The sequence below is a fragment of the Lathamus discolor genome, chromosome 6 (genome assembly GCF_037157495.1).
Source record: "Lathamus discolor isolate bLatDis1 chromosome 6, bLatDis1.hap1, whole genome shotgun sequence".
NCBI lineage: Eukaryota > Metazoa > Chordata > Aves > Psittaciformes > Psittacidae > Lathamus > Lathamus discolor.
The window spans coordinates 26,109,721-26,134,489 of NC_088889.1; the positions used below are offsets into that span (position 1 = coordinate 26,109,721).

Here is a 24,769-nt window from a genome sequence, read left to right on the forward strand (position 1 = left end):
GCGTTTCCCAGCCGGGAGCGGTGAGTGCCGTGCCGGTGGGGTGTGATGCAATGGCAGTGACAGGGGAGAGTTGAGCGGAGCGGAGCGGGGTCTGGCTGAGCTCCGGCGGGAGGTGAGCGCCGGGCCGGGCCTGGGGCTTCAACGACACAGCCGGGCGGGACAGGGGCTCTCGGGGCGGTTATTGCGGCCCCGTGGCCGATACGGTGTGCTGGGAGCGGGGGTCTCTGCTGGGCACCTTCTCTCCGCGGCACGTCTGTATGCTTGAGGGCTCTTTCCTGCGCTCCCTGCGTGGTCGCAGCCCCCGTGGCTACGTCTCTGGTACGGCAGTAGAAAAAGCCCTTTTCCCTGGCGAGTGACGGGGACCGGGGTTTCTGGTCACTGGAAAATGCGGCCCAGCCCGAGCAGGCGAGGACCTTTGCTTTGGCCGGGCAGGCGTGTGTGGTAGAGAAGGGTTGGCAGGTTAGAAACATTAGCTTGCTGGTTAATGTCATGCATGATCATCCCTGCACAAGAGCTTAGCTCTTAACAGTTGTGGGACAGTAGAGATTCGTATTGGACTTTCTAAAGATTAGAGTGGTTGAGTGGCCATATTATCATCTCAGGAAATCACCTTGCACACTTTAGTGTTTTCATACAGAAGTTGATGATTGCCATGGCTGCGAAGGTAGGGCTACTATAAAAGGCAGCCTGTTTTGGAGTACTTAAGGTATTTTTCTCACAACATCTGTGTGCATGCTACCTGCTTTAATTTCACTTTTCATTTTTTATTTCCAGGAGGCAGAACAGTTTTCAGGAACATAAGTGTGGTCAGACTTAAATTCACATTCTTTCATTCATCATGAAAACCTTTTCAGGCCTTCTGTAGTGCTGTTCTCTTTCATGGAATGTTTGTCATGAAAAAGCTTTTCTTAACATAATGTGAAGCCCTGATCTTTGATTCTCTGGTCTGTAACTTACCAAATCAGATAGGAAACAGTGAAAATTATCATAGAACTGTGATTGTCACCCAGCTGGAAAGAGAGGAGGACATAGTTGTTTTCTGATATCTATGCCAAGGATTATTTTTGAGATATTATTTTGTCTCATCATGATCTAATATTGTGAAACAGTCACAAGAGCAGTGCCCCTTACAAGTTACTATGCATTGCATAAGTATAAAAAGCACACAATTCTTGGCTTTTAAGTTCACACTGTGAAACTGTGCTGAGGCATTTAAGTTCATTTAAGACTGGTCCTGAATATCCTAGTAGTCCATTCTCAGGTTCTCTTGTATTATGTTTTCCCTTGAAATCTGTCTGCATACAGTATCTAATGTGCCTAGCACAGCAATTAGATACTGTGTCTATATGTTAGACACATCTGTCTAAAACCAGCAGGATCTAACTGCTGGCTTTTATAATATCAATAAGAGAGCAAGAAAAAAAAAGTCCTGATAAATTGCAGAATATCCAAATGTTCTTGTAAGCAGTTCACAATTGCAGTTATGGATATCAAAAGATACAGGCCTATTCCATATTACTGAATTCCTGGCTTGAATTCCATCAGCAAGTAAGGACGGTACTGAGGCAAACAGAGATAAGTTTTATGTGGCAGTCAATATCTTTTACATTTTGTAATCATAATATCCTTATCTCTTGTTGCAGTGACTAGATAACTTTTGCTGCTTCTTAATGAAAATGCACCGTATTTTGTGATACTTTGCTCAGCTTAAATCCCTAATATTTCAAGATCTTTAAAGAGTCTTTCTCTTTCACCACTCTCCGCTATGTGTGCGCAGTTTCAACTCTGCCATTTCAGCCTTTCTGAGCGGATGCAATCTGTCGGTAAGAATGTGCATTCAGGAATTAAGTTAAAACACCAAATCACAATTTGTTCTCCACCAAAGGTTAATTCTTATTTCTTTCGTAAAATTTGAGGCTAGTAAATATAACTGGCATATTCCTACAGAAAGGATGTAATTCTTCATAAACATTTTCTAATATAAATTTACTCTTTTCCAGTTAAATAGCTTGTGCTCATGAAAAAGAGGAAAACGCTAGTATCCAAATAAAAGAATGTAAGTAAACTGCAGGAATACATCAGAGAATTATTTATATGCTTCAGATCACCTCTTCAGAATAATGAAGTCAAACTGCAAATAATCAGACTTGAAAGGATCGAGATTAGGTTAAAAACTAAGTAATACTTAAGTATTACTGATAATACATTAGTCTTGTTTTAGTCAATTATGTAAGCCCAATATGGTATCAGTGTTAATAGACTAAGTGAATTAAATTAGCAAGTGGACAGATATGCTTCTTAGCTTCCTTGGGGTATTAAACTGAAGGTGAAATCTGGGAATGGCGCAGCTGTCTGACAAACAGAGCCTTAATGACAGATATGTTTTGGTAACCAGCACATTACCAAATCAACCTGTGTAAGTTTTCTAAGCAGGTGAAGGCTTTTTACAGCCTTTAAATATATACTGTGTAAATATAACCAAGGTTGTGATTAGGCTGATTATTTTTGTAGAAGGAAGGCTTTGAAATACTGGTGAACAACTAATGCAGCTGGGGCATGCTTTTGTTTCTTCTTTTTTAATTCTGGGAAAAGGGAGCCAAATGAACATGTATTTTTATTAACAGCTTATATGAGTCACTTATGTATGTATCTTGTAACTCAGTCTAGTCATGCTCCATGCATAGCAATGGGTTCATAATATGCTAGGGAGTGTCTCCAGTGAGACATAATCCTTTACAAGTCAGTAGGACTTTACATGGGCACAGAGTTCTTCCTTCATAGACATGAGCATAGAATCATAGACAACTACATTGGAAAAGACCTTTAAGGTCATCAAGTCCAACCTTTACCCTGGAACTGCTAAGTCCACCACTAAACCATGCCATGACAGCAAACACTCCAACACCCAACTGTTTGCAACTCAGAATGAAATTACCTTTTGTTGCATTTGTCACTATCATGTCTGAGTACAGTGCGGGTAAAATAAGCATAAATTTATGAATTAAGATGACATCTCTTTCCTCAGGTAAAAAAGCTATACAGTAGCTTGGGCGATTGCATAAATCGACCACATCAGTTTGTGAGGCAGCACTTCACAACACTGGACAACTCGCAGTGATAGTTTTCATGGAAAATGTACTTTTGTCATTAGGATCTGCACTGTTACCTCATTTTGATAGTTTATGAAATTCTTTTATAATTCACTCTGTGCTTCCCTACGTACTTTGTTATTATGATATGTTCATCCCAAATGGATTCATTTGAGATAGTTGCAGTTTCACTTACAATGTTGTTTTTCGGACAGATGGTATCCTCCTTACCCATTTTTAACACTTATTTTCTTCTGTGTAAATATGGCAAGCTCACTATAACCAGAACCATAATGGTTTTAAAATTCTCTTTGCCTATCAAGTTAATGCTTGTTTATCCTCAGTTCTGAGTATTTAAACAGCATGATGCTTGAATTTTTATGAAAAAAATTTAGAGCATCTGTAGTTCTAAAGAACTCATCATTTTGTACAGAGAGCTGCTGAGCACGAATAATTTCTGAAAATAATGATTTTTTAAGATGATTAATTCTTACTTTACAGTTGAAGTGGATTTTTATTCCTAGCAGGTTACTAACATTCACTGGATTTCTTACACATAAATAAAACTCTATTTTTAGATCAGAGGTCATCTGAAGGCAGTTTATCAGATAACCTCAGAAAGAGGAAGAAATTTCTGGGATACCAGTAACTGCTGTGCCAACCTTTATGGGAGGCATATGTAGTAAAGTATGAGTAAATTCAATGCAATCCACATTACAGGCATTTGTGTTTTGGAAATTACTAAGAGGTGTTCAGTGTATTCATTAAAATTAAGTACAGCAGAGCTTTTTATAATATTTTAGATTACAACTGATGGAAAAAGATCAAGATATTTCTGAGGTAGAATGAAAATTATTTTAGTGCTTTTGATAAGAAAACGTTACGCTTTAAGTACGTTGGTGTTAAGTATGTTTATGCTTGACATATGTTTTATGTTAAGTATGCTTACTTAACAAAACAGCATTATTTAACTTCCTGTACTTTCTCTGTTAGTGTACTGTAAACTGTGCAGTTGTAGTTTACCAAAATCTCAGTCACTGTTAATTACTAGACTGGTAAGAAACTTTGAGATGGTGTTATTGTTAATATGTACAATGATATTAGCCTGGAAGAGAAGCCCGTTTGTGGAATCATGGGCACACTCCGTGCTAAGAAGCTCCAGTGAACAAAGTGTATATGTTAGACATAGGAAGGCTGCTGTGTTATTATTCTCTGCTACCTCATCATCTTAAACCACCTCCTATGACTTTTCCCATGCTCTGCTGAGAAACAAAATAGTTCCTTAAATTTATAGCCTGTTGCATACCCAAGGATTTTTTGGAAAGCAGCGTTTCTCACTAATAATTGACGTGTTTTGTAACCTCTAGAGGAAAGCAGTAAAGATGACTAAGCTTTTCTCTTGCGTATCTTTCTTTGAGCTGAAGTACTACATTACATATATTAAGACAAAATTCTATATGACAGTCATAAAAATCTCATCATTCAGAATTTGACAGGATATCAAGTTGTGCAAAACCATTAACTAATAAGGATTAGGATAACCTCTACCAACTGTTACGCGATGCTCTGAATCATAATATATTTAATTATTTTTACTTTTGGCAGGAGTTTGACTTTGAAAAGGTGTTCTAGTGTTAAAAACAGACAGCATTAAGAGTGATCTCTAAATTTATTAGGTACTCTTGTCAGTCTTGGTCCATTTCTGTGTGAAATTGAAGCTTATTGTGTTGATGCCTCCACATTTATCCATCTGACATGAATAGAATTAGGTCAATATAGTTTTTGTACTCTTATTCTGTTCTTCTAGTTGGCAAGATAAACACAAAAGAATAAAATACACTATTTTTTGCCTTACAGTTTTCCTTGTTGTTGCTGCTGTTCGGAATCTACAAGCCAAAGAACTGGAAGACAGTAAATTTACTTGAATTGTAAATAAACAGATCTTTTGCAGTCTGGCAAAATGGCCGATAGTCCAAACTGTGATTTGAAATCTCTAAGTCCGCTTCAGCTGTTTGAAAGAGTAACTGAACAAGGAGAGAAAGTCAGAGCACTGAAAGCAGGAAAAGCAGCAAAGGTATTTCTGTTTCATGTTTTGAACCCATCCTTTTCCAAGTTAGGTCTGCCTTTAAGAATGCTGAAGAATATGATTGTTCTAAGATCTTTTTTGTATTGCAGTAAGAAAAAAATCTTTTAAAAAGCATTTATGTCCATTTTGTGAACTGTAGACATACCTGGAGCAAGATAGTCACTAGCAAGAGCACTTTTTACTCCTGAATTAAGAAAAGAAAGTCAAAGGCTTAGAAGTCTGCTTTAGCCACTTGGCATACTGTGACGGGATCCAGGGTATTTGGTTTTCAAGTAAAATTTGTATCACTTGCATTTTTCAATGGTTTTAGACGCTTCATTAAAATCTTTTCCTTCAGTTGTATTTGTACACACTAGTAAATATGTCTTTCTGTAACTGTACTGACAGTCCCTGGTTAATTTCGGTTAATTAATCTAGTAGTTTGCCATTAATTTTAAGTTCCCTGTTCTGTCATCACTATGTTGGCAAAGAGAGTTCAGTTTTAATATGGGCTCTCTTAGTGTATTGCCTGTGGGAGTAAGCCTTGAAAATGGGGAGTCAAGTATTTATATATTTTTGTTATCTATTATTTATTACCTGCATGAAATATTACAATAGCCTTGTATTTAAAAGGTCATAACCATGGAAGTTATGAAGAACTTTTTTTCTAGTTTGTCTTCAAGTTTGTCAGTTAATTTTAATGAACAATTTTAAGGTGAGCCACTAAAAGCATTTTAAAGTAAATTAGACAAGAAGTTATGTATCTTAATAATTTGTACGTAAAATGTTAAGTTTGTTATACCCCTGAAAAGAGGGCAAGCATTTTCTTTTTCCCTCAGGCAGAAACTGAAAAGTGAGACTGGTGCTTTAAATATCTTGGCAGTAGTGATGCTCTAAATTCTGTGAAGTAGGAAATGGTTACCTGCTATTTGCTTTTCTTCTGCCTTTGGTAGTAACGCTGCAAACATGTAAACAAAAACTTAGAGTTTATGAATAATGCAGTTAAAGTCAAAGCATGGATGCAGGATTTTAAAAGGGTAGGACATTAATGTAATTACCTATCTTAAGTATGTCAAGGCAAACGGGTTTTTTTCCTTTATTCAGGATGAAATTGATGCAGCAGTGAGGATGCTATTATCATTAAAACTGTCATATAAATCAGCAACAGGACAAGATTATCAGGCAGGCTTGCCTCCAAGAGATCTTGTATTAATAAACAATGGAACAACTAAAGAAGAGGGTGAAGATTTTGTGGACCCCTGGACAGTGCAGACTTCAAATGCTAAAGGCGTGGATTATGATAAACTCATAGGTATAACTCTCTCTTTACTGATACTAAGGAATTTAAGCTAAGGGATCCTAATGACCACAAATACAGCAAGGGATCACAAAAAATCCTGATCAAAACCATCATGACTATCATGATGTCACTGTAAATCAGTTCTCTAAAGCCATGTTAAAGCCTCACAGCAATGCCTTTCTTCCCAGTAATTGTTTGTGTACGTGTGTATATGTATGAACTTTTGATCTACCCTAGAATGGTGGGTTAGCCTAAGGGTTTTTACTTGCACTACTAGCAGATTGGGGAATTTGGTGGGTGAGTCTTTTTGCTTGTTCAAGTGATGTGTTGGAAATTTTTCAGAGAATGCTAACCCAGCAACTTCAGGTGGTGAAACAGTTACTGCTCATTATTGATAAACTTCCTCTTCTTCCTCCCCATTTTAAAATAACAATAAAAGATATTGGCCAAGAAATAGACATCTGATTGATCTTACGATAAAGGATATTTTTGTGCCACCTAAAATCTGTTTGTTTACCACAGAAAGGTGCCAGTGTGCTTGTGTTTACTCAAACAGAAGAAAAGTGCTGAAAGCACTATGTAATTGAAAGGGATGTTTTTCTCAAATGGTTATCCTAGGTGCACTTAAGTATACGTTTGCACAGCAAAACAGCCTGAAGGTATTTTGGAAAGAGTGTTTCTGTTAGCTAAGCACTGGACATGAACACCCATATAATTTTTGTTTTGTGTTTGAACATAAGCAGAGGGCAGAGAGGTGAATGAGAGAGCTTTGTGTGTTACATTATCAACCATGCTGGTAATTCAGTGAGCTGAATATTGCAAGTGATAGAAAGCAGTTAGTTGCCAGGGATTTTTTTGCAGGTTGTCTAGTCAACCCCCAACCTCAAAGCAGAGTCAACTAAAGTAGGTTGCTTAGGACCCTGCCCAGTAGGAATTTTATTATCTCCGAGGTTGGAGATTCCATGATTTTCCTGGGCAGCCTGTTCCAGTATTTGACCATATGCACAGTATGAATTTTTTTCATATGTTTAAATGAAATTTCTTTTATTTCAAACTGTGCCCGTTACCTCTTGGCCTTTCACTGGGCATCACTGGGAACAGTCTGGTGCTGTTTTCTTTACTCCCCACACCTCCCCTAATCACATATTTATACATATTGATAAGACCCCACCTGAACCTGCTCTTGCAGGGGGGTTGGACTAGATGATCTTTTGAGGTCCCTTCCAACCCTTGGGATTCTGTGATTCTGTGATTCTGTGAACCTTCTCTTCCCCAAGCTCTCTCAATCCCAGCTCTCTCAGCCTCTCCTCATACAACAGATGCTCCATGCTCTTCTTCTTTATGGTCCTTTGCTGGATTCACTTTCCTCTTTAAGCTGGAGCCCAGGACTGGATCCAGTGCTCCAGATATGTCTCATCAGTGCTGAGGAGAGGGAAGGGATCACCTCCCTTGACATTATGGCAGTGCTATTCCTAAAGCAGCACATAAAGCGTTTGACTTTCCAATGTCACAAAACTGCATTGTTGGTTTATGTTCAATTCTTTGTCTTATCAGGACCCTAAGGTCCTTCTGTGCTAAGCTTTCCAGCCAGTTGGCCCCCTGCCTGTACGAGTGTATGGCATTATTCCTCCCCAAGTTCAGGACTTTGTGTTCTGTTTTGTTGAACTTCATTAAATTCTTGTCAGCAATTTCTCCACCCTGCCAAGGTCATTCTGAATGGCAACACAACCATCTGTTGTGTCAATTACCCCTCCCAATATTGGGCGATATCCACAAACTTGCTGAGGGTGTATTCTATCCCATCATCCACATCATTAATGAAGGTGTTAAATAGTCTTATCCCCAGTAGCCAATACTATTGGGGTACACAAATAATGTTGGGCTCCAGCTGGATTTTGTGCTGCTGGTCACAATCCTTTGAGTTTGGCAGTTCAGCCAATTCAGCTGAATTCTTCAATTCAGCTTACCATCCGCATATGTAGTCCACACTCCATGAGTTAGCTATGAGAATGAGATGGGAGATGGTGTCAAAAGCCTTACTAAAGTTGAGATAAAAAATATCCACTGTTCTTGCCTCATGTACTAGGCTAGTCATATCATCACGGAAGGCTATTAGGTTGATCTGGTTGCGTGGAGACCTCATAGCAGCCTTCCAGTATCTGAAGGGGGCCTATAGGGATGCTGGGGAGGGACTCTTCATCAGGGACTGTAGTGACAGGATGAAGGGTAATGGGTTAAAACTTAAACAGGGGAAGTTTAGACTGGATATAAGGAGGAAATTCTTTCGTGTTAGGGTGGTGAGGCACTGGAATGGGTTGCCTAGGGAGGTTGTGAGTGCTCCATCCCTGGCAGTGTTCAAGGCCAGGCTGGATGAAGCCTTGGGCAGGATAGTTTAGTGTGAGGTGACCCTGCCCATGGCAGGGGGGTTGGAACTAGATGATCTTGAGGTCCTTTCCAACCCTAACTATTCTATGATTCTATGATCTAGCATGATTTTGCATTCATAAATCCATGCTGACTACTCCCAGTCATCTTCATGTCCTTAATAATGTTTGGGAGTGGTTTCCAGGATTATTTGCTCCATCACATTCCTAGAGATTGAGGTGAGGCTGGCCAGCCTGTAGTTCCACAGCTCCTTCTTCTTGCCCTTATTTAAGGTAGGAGTAGCATTTCCAGCCCCAGGAGCCTCTCCCAGTTGCTGTGACTGTTCTGTCTGTACTGGCCTGATCAGTAAAGTTACTGTATAATAAATAGTAGGGTATTAGTTTCCTGTATGCAAATACAATATGGCAATGGCAAAGAGGAAGAGTACACAATAAATTTTCAGAAAATGCAAATATGCTTTTAAATATGGCAGGTCTCAGAACTTCTTACATACAGCAAGTTGAAAGCTATCTTTTGGTAAAAGCTAATAAAACACTAATGTAAAAACACTAGAGATCAAAAGCATGCTAAGAATTTTTTAAAAGTTTGTTAAGGAGTAGAGACTATGTCCTTGTCAGAAGCTGTTTAGAAAGCAGATTCTTTGTAGATAGAAAGCCTAAAATGTTTTGAACTCCCTCATGAGAGGAAATGGGTAGGAAAAAATTACCCTATTTTTTAACCAGGAAGATGAAGATGGGCAAAGAAATGGGAGTTGTGCAGCCTGTGAATGTTTGTTTAATTAAGATATTTAGGCATTTCCAGTGAAGTGCTCTATATATCACAGACTTTTTAACCACTTTCCATGACAATATACAAATATTTCTGGGGTGGCTAGCTTATTAACCTGGGGCTAGCTCATAAACCTTATGTTTTCTGTTTCTGTGAGATTAGCCTCTTACCAGCTGCTATTGTTCTGCTGAATCAAACATTTTCATGTTCATTTGTTCTCTTTTTAGCATTCATCCAGACTATAGTTAGTTTCCCATTTTGTAATGCCTTTTATTTGCTAGAAAGAAATTAATTCAGTAATTAAGGTTTGCTTAGGAGAAACACATATGATAATGCTTGGAAAACATATGAATTAAAGCAGTGGTTGCTGAGCCATGTATGAGCATTTGTCTTTTTTAGTGACATTTATTTTAATGGGTCAGTATGATACCCTGCTTGATTCATCTGGAGTGAATGAACAATTCTAAGCAAGAACTCATTTCCCATTGGATAATGGTATAGACACCAAGCTGAGTGGTGTGGTGGGCATGACTGAGGGACCTGGACGAGCTCAAGAAGCAGGTCGTTGTGAACCTCATGAGGTTCAACAAGGCCAAGGTACTGTGCCTGAACTAGGCAGCCCGCAGTATCGAGACAGGTTGGGGGATGAGGGAATTGACAACAGACCTGAAGAGAACTTGATGGTACTGGTGAATGAAATGCTGTACATGAGCCAGCAATGTGACCTCACAGCCCAAAAAGCCAACCATATCCTGGGCTACATCAAAAATGTGGCCAGCAGGTAGAGGGAGGTGATTCTGCCCCTCCACTATGCTCTGGTGAGACCGCCTCGTAGAGTAATTCATCCAGCTCTGGAGCCCTCAGAACAGGAAAGAAATGGAGCAGGTCCAGAGAAGGGCCACAAAGATGATCAGAAGGCTGGAGGCTGGAGCACTTCTATGAAGACAGGCTGAGAGAGTTGGGTTGTTCAGCATAGAGAAAAGGAGGGCTCCAGGGAGACCTTATTGTGGCCTCTCAGTACTTAAAGGAGGCTTACAAGAAAGATGGGGACAAACCTTTTAGCAAGGTTTGTAGCAATACAACAATGGGCAATGATTTTAAACTTAAAGAGGGTAGATTTAGATATAATGAAGAAAGAATTTACAGTATGGGTTATGAAAACACTGGGACAGGTTGCCGAGAGCGCAACCTGTAGATTCCACATCCCTAGAAACATTCAAGGTTGAGCTGGACATGGCTCTGAGCAACCTGATCTGCTTGAAGATGTCCCTACTTACTGCAGGCAGGGTTGGACTGATGACCTTAAAAGGTCCCTTCCAACCCAAATCATTCTGTGCTAATATTCCTAGTTTTCCCTCCCATTTAGGAATTAATTCCTACTAACTTCAAATTTTATTGTATATGCAAAGCCTTATATTAATGTTGTGCAAAACCAGTAATTCTATAAGAAAATTAAATGGATATAGAGGGTCTGGAACAGCAGAAGTGCATACCTCCAGGTTGATGTTCAAATTGGATACATTAACACTCTTCTGTCAAAATTGAGTATTTCAGTGGGGATTCCTGATTTTTTTTGTTCGTGAAAGGTTGTTCATATAACAAAATTAAAAAACAGTTCCTGTAACAAACTTAAACACACATCCCCATTGTCAGCCAGAGTGTAGAAGAGGAATTCCCTGTGCTTAGAGCTTTTCTGCATTGCAGTCCCCAGGGTACATATTGGTCTGATTCTTCTGTCCCATCCCTCATAGTCCCTAGGGAACACTGCAGTTGCAGTGATTGGGATGGTCATGGTTTTAAATAGTCTTTTTTTGAGATGTATGTAAAGTCTTGATGAACTTCAAATAGCCTTCAAGTTGTTTTTAGAGAACCTGTGCTGTAAAGGGATCAAAGGTCTCTTTCCCTTTTCTGGGAAAGAAATTACTATAATACAGAAGTTGTATCTGAATATTTACTTTCAAGTTACACCAATGTGCTTAATATTCCTTGCTCCCTCAGTGGGTTAATTTCCTTTGTAAAATGATTTGTAGTACACTGGGTAACCAGCACAAGTAAAGAGCTCTGCCTCCAGCTAGAATCAGTCTGTCTCTCTGTTGTCCAGTGATGTAAACCATTGCACTGTCCAGCTAGGGATTGTTGCCATGTGCTAGGATGTAACATTAAAAGCCTACCTGTTCAACAAATATTAATAATTATAAATACAATAATTGTAATCATTTTTGTTAATTACAATATTCCTGCAGGAAGGCTTTTAATGTCGCTGGCTTTTGGCTTTAAAAAAAAAAAAAAAAAAAAAAAAAAAAAAAAAACAACCCAAGAAACAAATAATAATAGAAAACTTAGGAACATGCTGTCTTCAACAGAGCAGAGCTAAGTAGTTCTGTAAGCCATAATTTACTAGCTGCATAATGAATGGTTTAAAATTAATTTCTCTGTTTCCAATTTCCTTAGGGAAACTGTCAAGATATTTGAAATTTATCAAGTGTCAGTGATATGCCCCTGTGGAATGATTGTTTTCTGTTATAGTCAGGAAGACCTGTACTGCTTTTCCCATGTGGGTGCGTGTCTTATAACCATGGAATTTGCCAGCGCAGTCTCTCTTTAGTAAGAGATGGATTTAGATATTTTGTGCGTTTAAAATGTTATCTTTACATCCAGGGTCTCTGTTTTGTTCTCTTGAATACTTTGGCATTTCCGGTAATTAAAAGTGTAAATTGCTCCAATGCTGCATGGCGCACAATAGTAGCAAAGAGAAGATTGTTGTCTTGATTTTATCAAAAGTTTATCAAATCCAAATCACAGAGCATTGACCTGCTTATTAGGGTCCAAGAAATGGGACTGGAGTATAGGAAACTTTACTGAAGAAATAAAAGGCTTCCCCAGTTCAATTTGGAATAGGAAAAAATACTGTTATTCCACTCTGTCAAAACCTTTTTTGAATGAAATTACTACATCTGAAAATGTTTTATTAATCAGCTGATTTCCTGAACCACCAAGTAACAACTTCTGCTTGGTTGTCATGAAGAGTATTATGCATTACCTTTTTAAGCCTCTTGAGGGGAGCAGTGTCTGTAATCATATCCATATGAAAGCAGAATGAAGTTTGCAGAAGAGTATTTGGGGTTGACAAGTAAAAAAGCATGAAAAATTAGACATCAACAGAGGGACATTCAGAGCCTCACAGCTACTTTTATCCTATGGCTTAGTTAGGCCAAGTTATTGACCTAAATATGTTTCTTTGTAATATTTTTTGTGCTGAATATCAATACTTCTGCTGTAAGGAGACTGCAGTTATAATCAGTAATGGATAGAGTAGTACTACATATTGTGAATGGATTGGGTCTCCTGGCATAGAGTTATTTCTAGGGACGAATAACTACTGGGAGTTCAGGCAAGAATCAGGAAAATCCAGTCTTTTTACCTGAGATGTGAAGATGTTCTTTTTAATCTAGGCTGCATCGGTATGTTCTTGGTGATCCAAGATCTGGTTGCAAGTGTGCTACGCTTTAATTTTTTTTACATTTTATGATTGTAGTTCGGTTTGGCAGCAGTAAAATTGACACAGACCTGATCAATCGAATAGAAAGAGCTATTGGGCAAAAACCTCACCGCTTTCTACGTAGAGGAATCTTTTTTTCTCACAGGTGAGTTTTTCTTGGTTTAGCATTCAGAGAGGTCCTATTAGGCTTTCTGTAAGCATTTCTGGGAGGAAACCTGTGACTAGCAAAAGGCTATGTTCTTCTATAACAAGGAAAACCAACTCTGTCATTTGAAGTTAGCAACTACTGCAGATTTCTACTGTCAACATTTGAAGCCCCTGGTTACATTTGTTTCTGATTACATTTGTTTCTGATGTGTCCTCACTAATCCCAGATTGAAGAAATGTGCGCAGGACCTTTGCTTTGTACAGGTTTCACTTTGATTCTATGTTAGCAGCCAGACAAAAGCATTGTTCTAGCAGTGAACTTAAGGGCTCATATGGTGTCAATGCTGATTTAAACAAGGGTCGACATGGCCTGTGGGACCTGAGCATCTGTATTGTTATATAAAAAAGACTTAGGGAATAATCTTAAGCACCAATCTGCCAGTCATCTACACTGTTTAATTGTTAGCACACATGGCTGCTAGCACATTTCAGCTAAGTGCCCAAGCAGGATCCAGGGCATAGCCGCCACCAGATACCAAGCTGGTTGTTTGAACCTACTTGAGAAATTATTCCAGCTCTTTTAATTAGGCTTTAGAAATTATTATCCAATTAAGTAACTCCAAAAGTTATACATTTTCTATTTAATTTAAATATTAATTTTTAATTTTTTTTTCTTTATTTTCTTGAAGTCTGAAGGAGACAATACATAAATTAAAAAATGAACAAACAAAACCCTTTTGTTTCTAGGACATTTAACATACCATATTTTATTTATAAGTGTGTTTGGCTTCAGAAGCAGTCAGATTTTGAATAGAAGCTTTTTGCTGTGATGTTTCTTCCTAAAGAGTTGCATCTGTTTTCTCTGTTTTTTCTTTAGAGATATGGACCAAATCCTTGATGCTTATGAAAATAAGAAGTCCTTTTACCTTTATACAGGCAGAGGGCCATCCTCTCAGGCAATGCATGTTGGTCATCTTATCCCATTTGTGTTCACAAAGTAAGTTATTTCTACTATTTGTGTTAATCAAAACGTTTTTTCCTAAGGAAATATTGAACATGGTTTATGGAACCCCTTACGTGAGCTGAATATTAATGAACTTAAACAATGCAATCTTACCTTTTCATTAAAATTATCATTATCCCTGTGTTGCCCTGAAGCCCTCTGCCTTGCACTCTTAGCCCTGTGGCATCCCTTCGAATTTCTGCTCTTCTTAAAAATGAATTTGTGGTGAGACTTGATAACATTGCTCTATAATGCTGTTTCTGTTCACATCAACAACTGCATATGCATACAAAGAAGAGAAGCAGGCCTCTTTATACACTTCTGTTTCAATGTATAAATATAGCTGCATGACTTAACGTTTTCATTTTAACTTACTTTGAGATAAAATCTTCCTGCTTTTATTAGGTGGCTGCAAGAAGTATTTGATGTTCCCTTAGTTATACAGTTAACTGATGATGAGAAATATCTATGGAAGGACATGACAGCTGAGAAGGCATATGAGTATGCTAAAGAAAATGCAAAAGACATCATTGCATGTGGTTTTGACGTCAATAAAACCTTTATATTTTCTGATTTAGACTATTTGGGGTAAGTATAAATTTCTTTAGTGCTCTAATGAAGAAATGCCTTTATTTTCTCTCCGACTTTGACAGCCAGCAATGTTTTGATAAATGTGTCTAAATTTGAAAGCTTCAAGACAAGTTTTACAATACTTACAATAGAAACATAATTAATTTTTTGGCTGTCTAATATTTTGTGTATATAGTATCGTCCATTCTCCTGTATAACATATTAAAAAATACTTGTGTATGCAGTGCTTTAAATTATGAAAAACATATTAAACCAGCTAAATTGTGAAAATATTTAAACCTCCGAGAAACCTCCAGATTGCTTTGTTTAACACTGTATCAAAATCTTTGTGGTGTGCTTCCACGTGTTAACAAAAGGCATTTCAGCAACTGTGGTTAATTAATTTAATAATAGAGCATGCAAGATCATTATTTGGAGTTTGAGTAAAGTTTAATGAAGATTTAAGAAAAAGTGTCTATTGGAACTGCCTTTTCACAAGTAATAAGTTCTATGACAGAGTTCAGAACCAGAGTTGTGGGCTTTGTTATTCCATGTGGGGAAATGAGCATCCCTAAAGACTTGGATGAGAGAATGTAGATTTGAGAGATGAACTGTATAACATACAGCCCCAGAATGTGGAGCCTACAAAACAGCTTTTCTTCCTTTAACTCCTGTGGTTTTCTTGCCTTAGAAAAGCGTCATTAACACAGATCTGCCCTATGGCTGAATAAGGCTGAATAACAGAATCGCTGTTTCTTTGCTTCAGCTCCTCAGCAGAAATAAAAAAGGAAGAAGCTGTTGAGCTATTTTTGGTTTGGAAATACAAGCAGGGAACTTAGCCTGTAGAAAACAAGAATTTGGAGGATTTGAGCTACTATTACTTTGACAAAATGCAGTGTCCTATATGGGATACGCACTGGGGATGCCAAGCAACACAGAAGACATAATCCATTCATATTGCCTTAGTTCACAGAGAAGCATAAGTAAACTTCAGGTTCTGTGAGGCATTTTGACACCATTTCCAAATCAAAGTGTTTCTGGGTTAACTGCCTAGTTAATAGTGACAAAAAATGTTTTCAGTAAATGTTGAGGGGAGGGAAGAATAAATTAAACTTTCAGGGAATAAAGTTCTTGTTTGTAAATAATTCTGTAATTATTATCTCAGTGGGCCACAGAAAATCTGAAACAGTGAGATTTAATCCTGCAAGTTTTTTGACATTCTTAGCTTATAGTTTTGGCCTGCACTTTTCTGCTCTTTTCATTTTATTTTTCTACTTTATTTCTCACAGGACAAGTACTGAATTCTACAAAAATGTCGTCAAAGTTCAGAAGCATGTTACATTTAACCAAGTGAAAGGAATCTTTGGCTTTACAGACAGTGATTGCATTGGTAGGAAATAATGGGTTACTGGAAGTGATGATTGCTTTCACACTCTATGGCACTATTTAAGTAATAATTCAAAGGGATTAGTATCACGAAATGGATAGAAAAAGCAAGATCCATGTTTCTAGGCTCTTCTAAAAGGGTGTTATTGTGGTTCCCTCAGTACAGAAAACAATTTACAGTGAAATTTCTAGTGTGATTGATAGCTATTTTTTGAGCTTTAGTAACAGCAAAATATGAAAGACCAATGTTGAATCCCCAAGGTAGAGAACTGTTCTTTTCCCTTGTTTGGTTTTTTTGTTTTGGGGTTGTTTTTTTTTTTTGTTTGTTTGTTTGGTTTGGTTTGGTTGGGTTTTTTTTAATAATGGAGTTATATGCCTCCTAGAAATTTTTATGCCAAATATATATAGAAGTTTTTCTCTTTCATATTAATGCACACATGCATGCATATGCATGTATGAAAAAAGTTAAGGAGTGCTCAAAAGCCTAATTATCAAGGTGCCAAGTAACTCTGTTGGAATTCCATTTATTTCACTGCAATTGCAGGTTTCTATAACATTGGCTAAAAAAAGTATTCTGTGTCAAATATGGCATTAAAACCTTGGTGTCCTGAGCACTAACATCGTTCTTTGACCAATCATTAGGCCAGTGACAGCTTTTAGCCTTCACTGTAGCCAAGCAACAGGTTCCTGCTTGTTTTAAGCATGCTCTAATAAAAGTTGGTATTGTGATAATGACTTCATTACGTGTTTGGATAAATGTGCCCTTTGGTTTCCTTTCAGGAGGATTTTGATCAAGGAAGCATCTTGGGCACCTTGTGATTAAGCACTGTATAAGAAAGAAAACTAGGCATATCTGAGGTTCTTCATAAACATAGCATGCATATAGCAATGATTCTAAGATCTTAGAACTTGCCTAATAAGTAGCTCTAGAGTCATTCTCACAAAGAGTTAAAAGCAAAAAAGAGCAGCTCAGGGTGATGATATAGTCAGTTGAATTTCTGGGGAGGGCAGACAATTCAATGATGAAGAGATTATGTGCTGATGAACCTTTTCTGAAACATTCGTGATCACAGCCTGGCTCTTTCATTAGTTTCTATGTTACTTTGAAGGTTTTTGACATCATAGAAGGTAAAGATTAAAAGATTCCCTCAGATAAGGCAAGACTGCTTGAAAAAATGGCTATTGGTGTTCAACTGAGTATCTGAATGATTTACTTGCTCATTTGACATATTTCAAAAAGTTCTCTCTATTTATCATTGCTTATATTGGCTGCTTAGCTTTTCCAAATATACTGTTTCCTAGGAAAGATCAGCTTTCCTGCTATTCAAGCCGCTCCATCTTTCAGTTCATCATTTCCACAGATATTCAATGGCAAGGAGAACATTCAGTGTCTTATCCCATGTGCTATCGATCAGGTAAGAAAATTGTATTACTTATTTTGCTTTTCATGGATTTGTTTTTATGATGTACTATTCAAGCTTCATGGTGGTATGTTGGAACATCTGTAAAACATTCCTGCAAGCATCTTTCTGGGGTGGAAGCTGAAAGAGCTAGAAGTATGTTGTTCTGTGTGCTGACAAATATGAAGGCCTAAGCCAACTATCTGTATTTGTGCATTACTCATTCTTGCCAGTCTTGGATCTTTCTTGGTCTCAACCCATTTCACAGTGAGCTGACACCTGTGAAAGCAGACACTAAAATCTATGCAGAAGTATACTGACATGGGTCTAGGAAGAATCTTTGGCCACCTCCATGGTAATTAGGACAAGATTTAATGAGCTCAACTTGAAACACAAGAGATTTATATCAAACCATAGGGGAAAACCTTCTATCAGTAAGAATAAAGAGGCATTGGAGTAGTTTGCCGAAAAGGCTGCAGAACCTTAACAATTTAGATCTATAGAGAGAGACTGGAAAAACATCAGCTACAAATGACAGTGGTAGTGCCATTACTTTAAATAAATATTGTTTCTAGGAATCAAAGTCTGCACTGTCTGAATATTTAGCTATTTTAGTCACAGGGTCAGTGACATAATTATACTCATCAGCCACAATATTATGTACTAATATTACAATTGGTTTAAGTCAGATCATCAGCACAGCACTGCCAGCTTGATTACTGATTTATTTCAGATTCTGTGCAGATTGTTAAAACGCTTTGGGAGGAAGCTTGCATCTTAGTCTTCATCCATCTACTGGTATACTAAGCATAATTCTCACAACTATTTGAGTTCATGTAAATCTTTGTAAATATACCTATTAGTTGAGGGAATCAATGTGTATAAGAAAACTATGGAGATGGAAAAAAGAAACTTTGTTTGTTTGTTCCTCTGGAAAATATTGGGGTTTGGGGTTTTTGGTTTGAGTTTGTTGGTTGGTTTTTTTTGAGACCACCTCCTAAAGCATGAAGGAGTCTGCACTAGTCAGCTTTTACACTACATTTTTCAGCTTTATTCTGTATTTTTATTGATGGTTGTTCTAGGACCCTTATTTTAGAATGACCCGGGATGTAGCACCTAGAATTGGACAGCCTAAGCCAGCCTTACTGCATTCAGTCTTCTTCCCAGCCCTACAAGGAGCACAGACAAAAATGAGTGCTAGTGACCCTAACTCCTCCATCTTCCTCACAGATACACCCAAACAAATCAAGACAAAGGTAAGGACCTACAAAACCTGAGAGTTAAAAGCTTTGTAACAAAAATGAATGGTGGTCCTCATGGTTACAATGACAGTTTTCTAATGTTATCTTCAAACATATCTGAATCCTTTTGCCCATACATTTCATGGCAAATCCTCCTCAGGAATTGGCTGAGTCACGCAAATTTAACTAGCCTATCAAATATATCCTTTTGCCTTGCCAATTAGTCAAACAGTGCAAGTTGGAAAAATGAAAAATAATTCTAGCTACTTGGAGTGTAAAAGCTATAAAGAAAAAATTCTGAACATAATGTCAAGTATTGAGTAACAGAGGACAAACTGAGTTTTATTTCAGCTTCTGAAGCTTGTCAGAAACAAATCTTTATGGAAATAGAGCTGGAGTGAAAGATCAAATATTGTTAGGGCCAATAAAGTAATGATGTTCAAAAACTTAACAGGTAATAGTAGATAAAAACAAACTAGATACTGAGAAAGGCTAAGAAGCTCCTGGGAAATCCAAGGAGATAAATGTCAACATTATAATAAACTATTCTTATTGCACCTATCAGCACCAAATTACAGCTCAATTATTTGATTTCCTAGAAAGTCTTATTTAGATTCTGTCTGTACTAATTCAGGGAAAAGGTCAGTTCATCATTATAAATAGATTGTTGAAACTTTCAGTCAAAGACTAAGTGCCAGAATATGTAAAAAATAAACTTGAGATTCACGTAGAAAACACTTCATATAAAACAGTGTGTCTTCATCTGGCATGCTATGTTTAATCCCTCTCCCTTTAGTAAGAAGGCAAGCTGTAGAGATGAATAACAGAAAAGATTTCATACCAAGGCTTTCAAAAGTCTAGTAAAGGAGAGAGAGGCAAGTGTAAAATAGTATGTAAAAACGTAGTTTTACAGATACTGAGACAGATCTTCAGACTGTCCTGCAATATAAGAATAGATGTGATGTGGCAGAAGGCAGTTCATTTTCTGAAGATACTCATCAGTGCATCATTTTTTCATGGAATTTGTTGCCACACAACATCATCTGTAACACGATGGTTAGAAAGATTCAAAAAAGCACTAGACAGTTATCCAGATAGTAAGAATGTTCAGAAATTGTAAATTTATAACAGCTCCTAGATACCAGAACTGAAAAAAAAAATCTACTTCAGATGTATGTGTGTCTCTTGGCTGGTTGATGGTGATATCTGAAAAGATACAAGAGCCAAATGAAAACTCCACTTATGGTTGAGAAATACCTTTTTTTCCTTTTCCTGGCGATTTATTTTGTTTAAATTTGCAGGAAGATTAGCATGCTCTGAGAACTCTATACATGGGTAAAGTTTTAAAACACACTAGTGGCTTCTGAATTTACTGGGAATGGGATTAGCAAGTAGGTGTATCACCAGTGCAGTTCATCTGCCCATAGGAAGCTATGCTTAGAGAGGGGAGAGAGGAAGGAAGTATTCAATTTTCATACTGAACAATTGGGCATTTTCTGATTTTAGCCATTCTAGCCAGACCTGTAATGTTTAACTTCGCTTTCTCTTATTTTCCTTTTCACTGAAAAGAGAAGAAGCCAAGGTTCTCTCTAGGATTTCTTCAGAATTCTCCATGCCTTCTTCATCTCTTTCAAAATCAATTTCTTGATGAAGTGAATATCTAATTTTTCTTTACATGAAGTACATTTCCTGTAATTCTATCTGAGAGACAACTGCTTCAGCAAAAGGGACTTAAAACTTTTTTGATTGAATCTTGGGTGGATTATTCTTAATTTTGCTTCATTTTCATTCTGATTATGCAGTCTGAGGAATATACATATAGCCATTTTTGTCTTTGGATTCTAATGACCTTTTGCCTCCCTGTGCTGGTCCTGAGGCTCTGCGTTAACTTGCACTACCCTTCACCCTTCAGCTTGTCCTTAGTATAGAATTTTGAGGATCATGATACACCTCTGTTTACAATAGAGCAGTGCAGAATTTAGGAGAAATTATACCATAAAATCTTTATGTTGTTTCAGATTAACAAGCATGCCTTCTCAGGAGGCAGAGATACCATTGAAGAGCATAGGAAGTACGGAGGTAACTGTGATGTTGACGTATCTTTTATGTACCTGACTTTCTTCCTAGAAGATGATGACAGGCTTGAACAACTGAAGCAGGTAAGTTACCAAGTTGAAGATAATATATTCATTCCATATTGTAATGACAAAGCTGTAACCAAGTCCTCCTGTGAACTTGCTGCAGGAAGGTAATTGTGGTGTTACTCTTGCACTCTCCAGCCCTTGCAACTCTCAATATCTGTATTTGTTTGCAGTGTTCTTTATCACAGGCCAATCTATCTCTTCTTAAAAATTAATAAATAAAAAAATAAATAAACTCCTAGTATTTTCATAAAGATCTCCAACACTGTGTAGAACATCTCCCCTACCTTTCAAATGAAGCTACCTTAGGATTAGTGTTGTTTTTATTGTATAATGCACTCTGCCTGTTCCTTATGTGCAACGTACCGATATACTGTGCAAAAGTACAAAAGCTTCACAACTAAACTTGCTAGGGTTTTGCGTGTTTTCTTATTACAAGAAACGCAGTAGCTATGAGGAATTGATTCTCTGTTCCCAAGCAAAAAATGCTTCATGTAAGTGGCATTTTCCTTAAACCTGTCCGGCAGGCTTCTGTCCCCACGGGTTGGTAGCAAGACACTACACTTCCATCAGCTGTATGGTTGTCATCAATACTAGGCAGTAAGCATTCTCTGGAAGGCAGTATCCACAGTTGAAAGTACCCATGTCACATTGGTTTCATAGAATCACAGAATGGTTTGAGTTAGAAGGTTCCTTAAAGATCATCTAGTTCCAACCCACCTGCCACATACAGGGACACCTTTCAGTAGACCAGGTTGCTCAAAGGTTTGTCAGCTTTGGGAACAGCTGTGAGAAAGTCAACAGCTGCAGATTCTTCTCCAGCCCTCTGGTATATTTATATCATTTTATATAAATTCCACACAAGAGCAGGGTTGGATAGCTGCTCATCCCTGTGCAGATCATCGTAAATTTCTTATGGAAATCTGGAGCACATTTGACTTAATGAGCTGTTTGCCATTAGTCTCCAGTCACTGCAACTTTATCAGCCTAACTGCTGCAGAGCACAAAGCCTAGACCACCACTAGCAGCTTGCTGCAATGTTGCCCCAAAACCAGATTAGAAAACATGAAGTAACTGCTTATACTGGCATTAGCGGGACTGTTTCAGGTACAGTACCAGAAGAAGAAGCTTCCAGAGAAATCAATATTGGTGTTTTTATAACAAACAGAAAAAACAAAACCACAACCCAAAAACCACCACTGAAGTTACAGTTCAGCTCATTCTTGTTATCTATATTTTACTGTTGCTGAGTGAGCATCAGGAACAATTACAGCTTGAATTGGTATTACAAATGGCTTGATGGCAAGAGAAGATAAGATTGCCATTTCATATCGTAGCTGAACTGCCCCAGCCAAGGTTGACCAGGGCTGAACCCGTCAGCAGTTAGCCTGTGCTTATAGCTAAGTATATTTCCAATATCACAGTAACTGAATGAGTTCCCAGCTGTGAACATGACTACTAGTGTGAACATAGATTCTGAGTGTCTTTGCTATAAAAAGGGTATTTTAATCACATCTGATCTCATACCTAAATGTAGTGAGGGGAAAAAAAAAAGTGGGAATTTGTACTTACTGCAAAAAAAAGCCTAAGGTGACTTTTTTTGAACTGGGATTCTGGGGTGAAAAATACACCTTTTCCTCCAAATAATTACAGGATTTCCAGGTTAAATTCTTGTGAATGTAGCTTATTTAGTCCATATAACTTGTCACATATGAAATTGCACAGCTGCCTTAATCTTTCAGAAGGCAACAAGCAATTTTGCAAGTTACATCTTCAAAGTGATACCACACAGTCTTGTGAGGCATGTGCTTATTTTTAAGACATCTAAATCTGTATTTGCTAGGGCCAGGCTCTTAAAGCAATACTTGTCATGAGTCTTTTTCCATATGGCACCATATTTAGCAATCAACACTTCCTTGACAGGCATACACAAGTGGGGAATTGCTCACAGGGGAGCTGAAGAAGGTACTCATTGAAACACTGCAGCCCTTGATAGCAGCTCATCAAGAGAGACGGAAGCAGATCACAGATGAAATGGTGAAGCAGTTCATGACTCCGCGGAAGCTAGCTTTTGAATTTTGAAGAAATGTGTATGTAACTTATCACCTGATAAACCAAAACCGAGTAACTGTTGTCTTCTGTTGTATGTCATCACTCCCTAGTTATGTACAGCCTGCAATCAGTGCTTTATAAATACTGCTGTTAATGTGTTAATTACCGTGTATGTCAGAGTAAGGAAAAGTTTAAAACAGGAACTTATAGCTATTTAAAATCAGAATATACAAGATAGAATTGCCCAGTCTTGCAGAAAAGCATGTCTTTCAGCACAACATTGTTATTTTATTGTATTTCATGTTGAAAATATTAAATAAAAGCTCCATTTTGATGATAAAACCTAACTTGTAAATTGTTCTAAATACATTGGTAAGAGGTCATACCTCAACATAATAACTAGTAACTCCATTTTCTTTTCCACTATGTACCTTGATATAGTAGACCGCATGTCCTTTTGAGCTACTGGGAACACGCTGCGCACAAAGATAGTGAGCGTTACAGCGTAGATTACACAGTACTTAGGCCTGGGACTGATGCAGAAAGAATGGAGATCTGCAAGTTGAACATGAGAGAAAGAGCATTGGACTTGTTTTGTTATAGCCTTCCTTTCTGACCTGGGGCAAGTCACAGAAATCTCACTGTACTTTTGTTTCTGCAGCTACTTAACTGGTCTGACTGCTTCTGGAGGGAGGAGGTTATCTCGTAAGGTTGTAAAGTTTGTTAATGTTCTCAGGTGCAAGGTAGTAAAGGCATGCAAATTTTTGTTTCTAGTTATAAAAAATATCAAGTGTTAAATCACACTGTGAAAATGAAATAACTGCTGGATACTTCTAGTACTGTCCTGTTTTATTGCACCAAGTCATTTAAATTAGGGGTACTTATTGTAAGATGCATTCCAGTGAGAAAGTATACTTTGTTAAAATACCTCACATACTATTTAATTATCTCCTTTCTTAAAAAGAGCTTCAGTGGCTTTGCTATGATTTATGAACGAAAAATTCAAATTATTGGCTAATTTGGTTTGATATGTACAGTGCTGAATACAAACTTAGATCTATCTTGGTTCTATATAGAATAGAAAGTTGCTAGCCCAGATGTAGTCTTATCTACATCAAATAAAAATACCTTTCATGGTGTGTGGTATTTGCAAATCATTTAAAAATATGAGGAAGGTAGTTTGAGGTGGGAAAGATTTAAGCTTGAGCTGCTTATGTACTGTGGAGCCTAGTGGACATATATTGACTGTAGCACTCTTAAAGAGACCCAGAAAAGCACACTTTTCATTTCACTGTAAACCTTTGAAGTCAGCTGGTTACACTTGGGTTAAGGGAGCATTTTCAAGTGTGAGTCTTCTCACTGACTTCAACAGACCTTGGATCAGCCTGTTAGTATGAGAACATGCTGGGCTGCTCATGCTGGCTGAAGCTGATGCTGCTGCCTTCCCACCAGTAGTGGTTCTGTAACGCAGCATACACATCCTCTCGGGCAGTGACCTTGCATTTCTAAGGTGGAAATGCCTGTGGGCCAAACTGTATGTACATTATGTTTGTGCAAGGGACCAAGAAAAGACTGAAACTCATGGCAAATTTGGTCCTATTGCATGTGTTTCAAATTTGTGCTGAAAATAGCAGTGCTTGGCTTTTGTCTTTTTCTTTACAGTTTACATGTGCTTGCATCACTAATGTTATTGACTTGAATGTATTAATGTACATTTTTACTA

At 37.8% G+C, this 24,769-nt stretch overlaps 1 protein-coding gene across 2 annotated transcripts; it reads left to right on the forward strand.

The window, feature by feature from the left end:
• The first annotated feature begins 8 nt into the window (after positions 1-8).
• Positions 9-23,388, forward strand: WARS1 (tryptophanyl-tRNA synthetase 1). 2 transcript variants are annotated; one of them, XM_065685303.1, is made up of 12 exons: positions 9-112; positions 2,001-2,056; positions 4,947-5,163; positions 6,259-6,466; positions 13,143-13,251; positions 14,131-14,250; positions 14,662-14,844; positions 16,116-16,216; positions 17,515-17,627; positions 18,695-18,868; positions 20,872-21,012; positions 22,918-23,388. In XM_065685303.1, exons 3-12 carry the CDS (start codon positions 5,050-5,052, stop codon positions 23,074-23,076), a joined length of 1,422 nt encoding a protein of 473 aa, XP_065541375.1. In that variant the 5' UTR covers positions 9-112; positions 2,001-2,056; positions 4,947-5,049; the 3' UTR covers positions 23,077-23,388. The 2 variants fall into 2 exon arrangements, with proteins under 2 accessions (XP_065541375.1, XP_065541376.1); XM_065685304.1 differs by lacking the exon at positions 2,001-2,056 and having other exon boundaries at positions 24-112.
• Positions 23,389-24,769: the final 1,381 nt, after the last annotated feature.

Coding starts and splice junctions, on each gene's coding strand:
- WARS1 (XM_065685303.1), top strand. CDS start 5,050: ATGGCCGATAGTCCAAACTGTGATTTGAAATCTCTAAGTCCGCTTCAG. Junction 14,251..14,661: donor ATCCCATTTGTGTTCACAAA/GTAAGTTATTTC, acceptor TGCTTTTATTAG/GTGGCTGCAAGAAGTATTTG. Junction 17,628..18,694: donor TCCCATGTGCTATCGATCAG/GTAAGAAAATTG, acceptor TGGTTGTTCTAG/GACCCTTATTTTAGAATGAC.